The sequence below is a fragment of the Cebus imitator genome, unplaced genomic scaffold (genome assembly GCF_001604975.1).
Source record: "Cebus imitator isolate Cc_AM_T3 unplaced genomic scaffold, Cebus_imitator-1.0 Scaffold1646, whole genome shotgun sequence".
NCBI classification, from domain to species: Eukaryota; Metazoa; Chordata; class Mammalia; order Primates; family Cebidae; genus Cebus; species Cebus imitator.
In genome coordinates this window covers 126-1,417 of record NW_016108961.1, presented here as the reverse complement: position 1 = coordinate 1,417, position 1,292 = coordinate 126, and the positions used below count along the sequence as shown (strand labels likewise).

The following is a 1,292-nucleotide window of genomic DNA, read 5'->3' as shown; positions in this document are numbered from 1 at the left end:
TTGAGACAAAGTCTCACTGTGTCACCCAGGCTATAGCACAGTGGCGCAACCTCGGCTCACTGCAACCTCCGCTGCCCAAGTTCAAGTGATTCTCCCACCTTAGCCTCCCAAGTAGCTGGGAATACAGGCGCCTGCCACCACGCCTGGCTAATTTTTGTATTTTTAGTAGAGACAGAGTTTCACTATGTTGGCCAGGCTGCTCTTGAACTCCTGACCTTGTGATCTACCCATCTCAGCCTTCCAAAGTGCTGGGATTACAGGCGTGAGCCACCGCACCTGGACTCAAATTTTCTGAATGGATGTATAGAGAGTCTTTTGAAGGTTGATAGATAGAACACAGAGTTCAGAAGAGCAATGAGCACTGGGGGCAACGTAGCTATCTATATAGCACATCACACTTATGTTAGGGACTCAGTTATTCCCTGATTAATTATCTTTAGAAATAGAGGAGTGTGTGGTCCCCAGACCAGCAGCATCAGTATTAGCATCACTTAGGAACCTGTTAAATACAGATGTTCTAGGGCCCTTCCACCAGGTCTACTGAATCAGGAGCTCTGAGGGTACAGACCAACAATTTGTATTTTAATGAGCCTTGGATCGTCTGAAGGTGAGAGCTGATGTTTTATTCAATGATAAGCACAAAACCACGAGCTGCCTAAAGGAAAAATAATAACACACTGCTATAACAGAGACATTTTAGATCCTGAAAAATCAAAGAAACTCCTAGTTCTAAAGGTAGAAATGGTTGTAACAGTAAATTCCACCATAAAGTAGCCAATAGGCCGGGCCCTGATGGGGACCATCAGTAGTCCCACCCCATATCAAAGAGGGCTGGAGGCCAGCACTTACAAAGCACTCTGCAGCATCATCCATAATCCCCAGCTGGAAACGTTGTTCATCCTGGAAAGTCTTTGCCAGAGCACTGCGGAGAGTGTCAGATGGAAGCACTTTTTCACTACTACACTGAAACTGGTTAAAGATTCCCTGTAGGGAAGAGGTTAGACAAGAGAAAAAGTGCAATGCTGTTATTAAACTTCTATACATCCTAGTCTGTCATGCTAGCACCTCCATGATGACAGCTATGAAACCAAATGTGCTTCCCATGGGTTGATATGCTTGCAGTTAGTGATTAAAAATAAAATCAAGAATCAGAATGAAGTGCATGATCTGTGCTAATAAAGATCCTCACTCTTTCATCTGAGTGTGATGCCAAGGACACATTAGGAGAAACCACTGTCATGAATTAATGTAATGCAGTTACTCATTTCCTTTCCTCCAATACATACAGAAGT

The 1,292-nt window shown here is 43.8% G+C and overlaps 1 protein-coding gene across 1 annotated transcript in view; it reads right to left on the bottom strand.

The window, feature by feature from the left end:
* LOC108299072 (inactive ubiquitin carboxyl-terminal hydrolase 54-like) overlaps positions 1-1,044 on the bottom strand; it is a 6,331-nt gene extending 5,287 nt beyond the window's left edge. Inside the window, exon 1 of the mRNA XM_017521477.2 lies at positions 850-1,044. Coding sequence (XP_017376966.1) covers positions 850-1,044 — 195 coding nt within the window. The remainder of the gene's footprint in view (positions 1-849) is intronic.
* Positions 1,045-1,292: the final 248 nt, after the last annotated feature.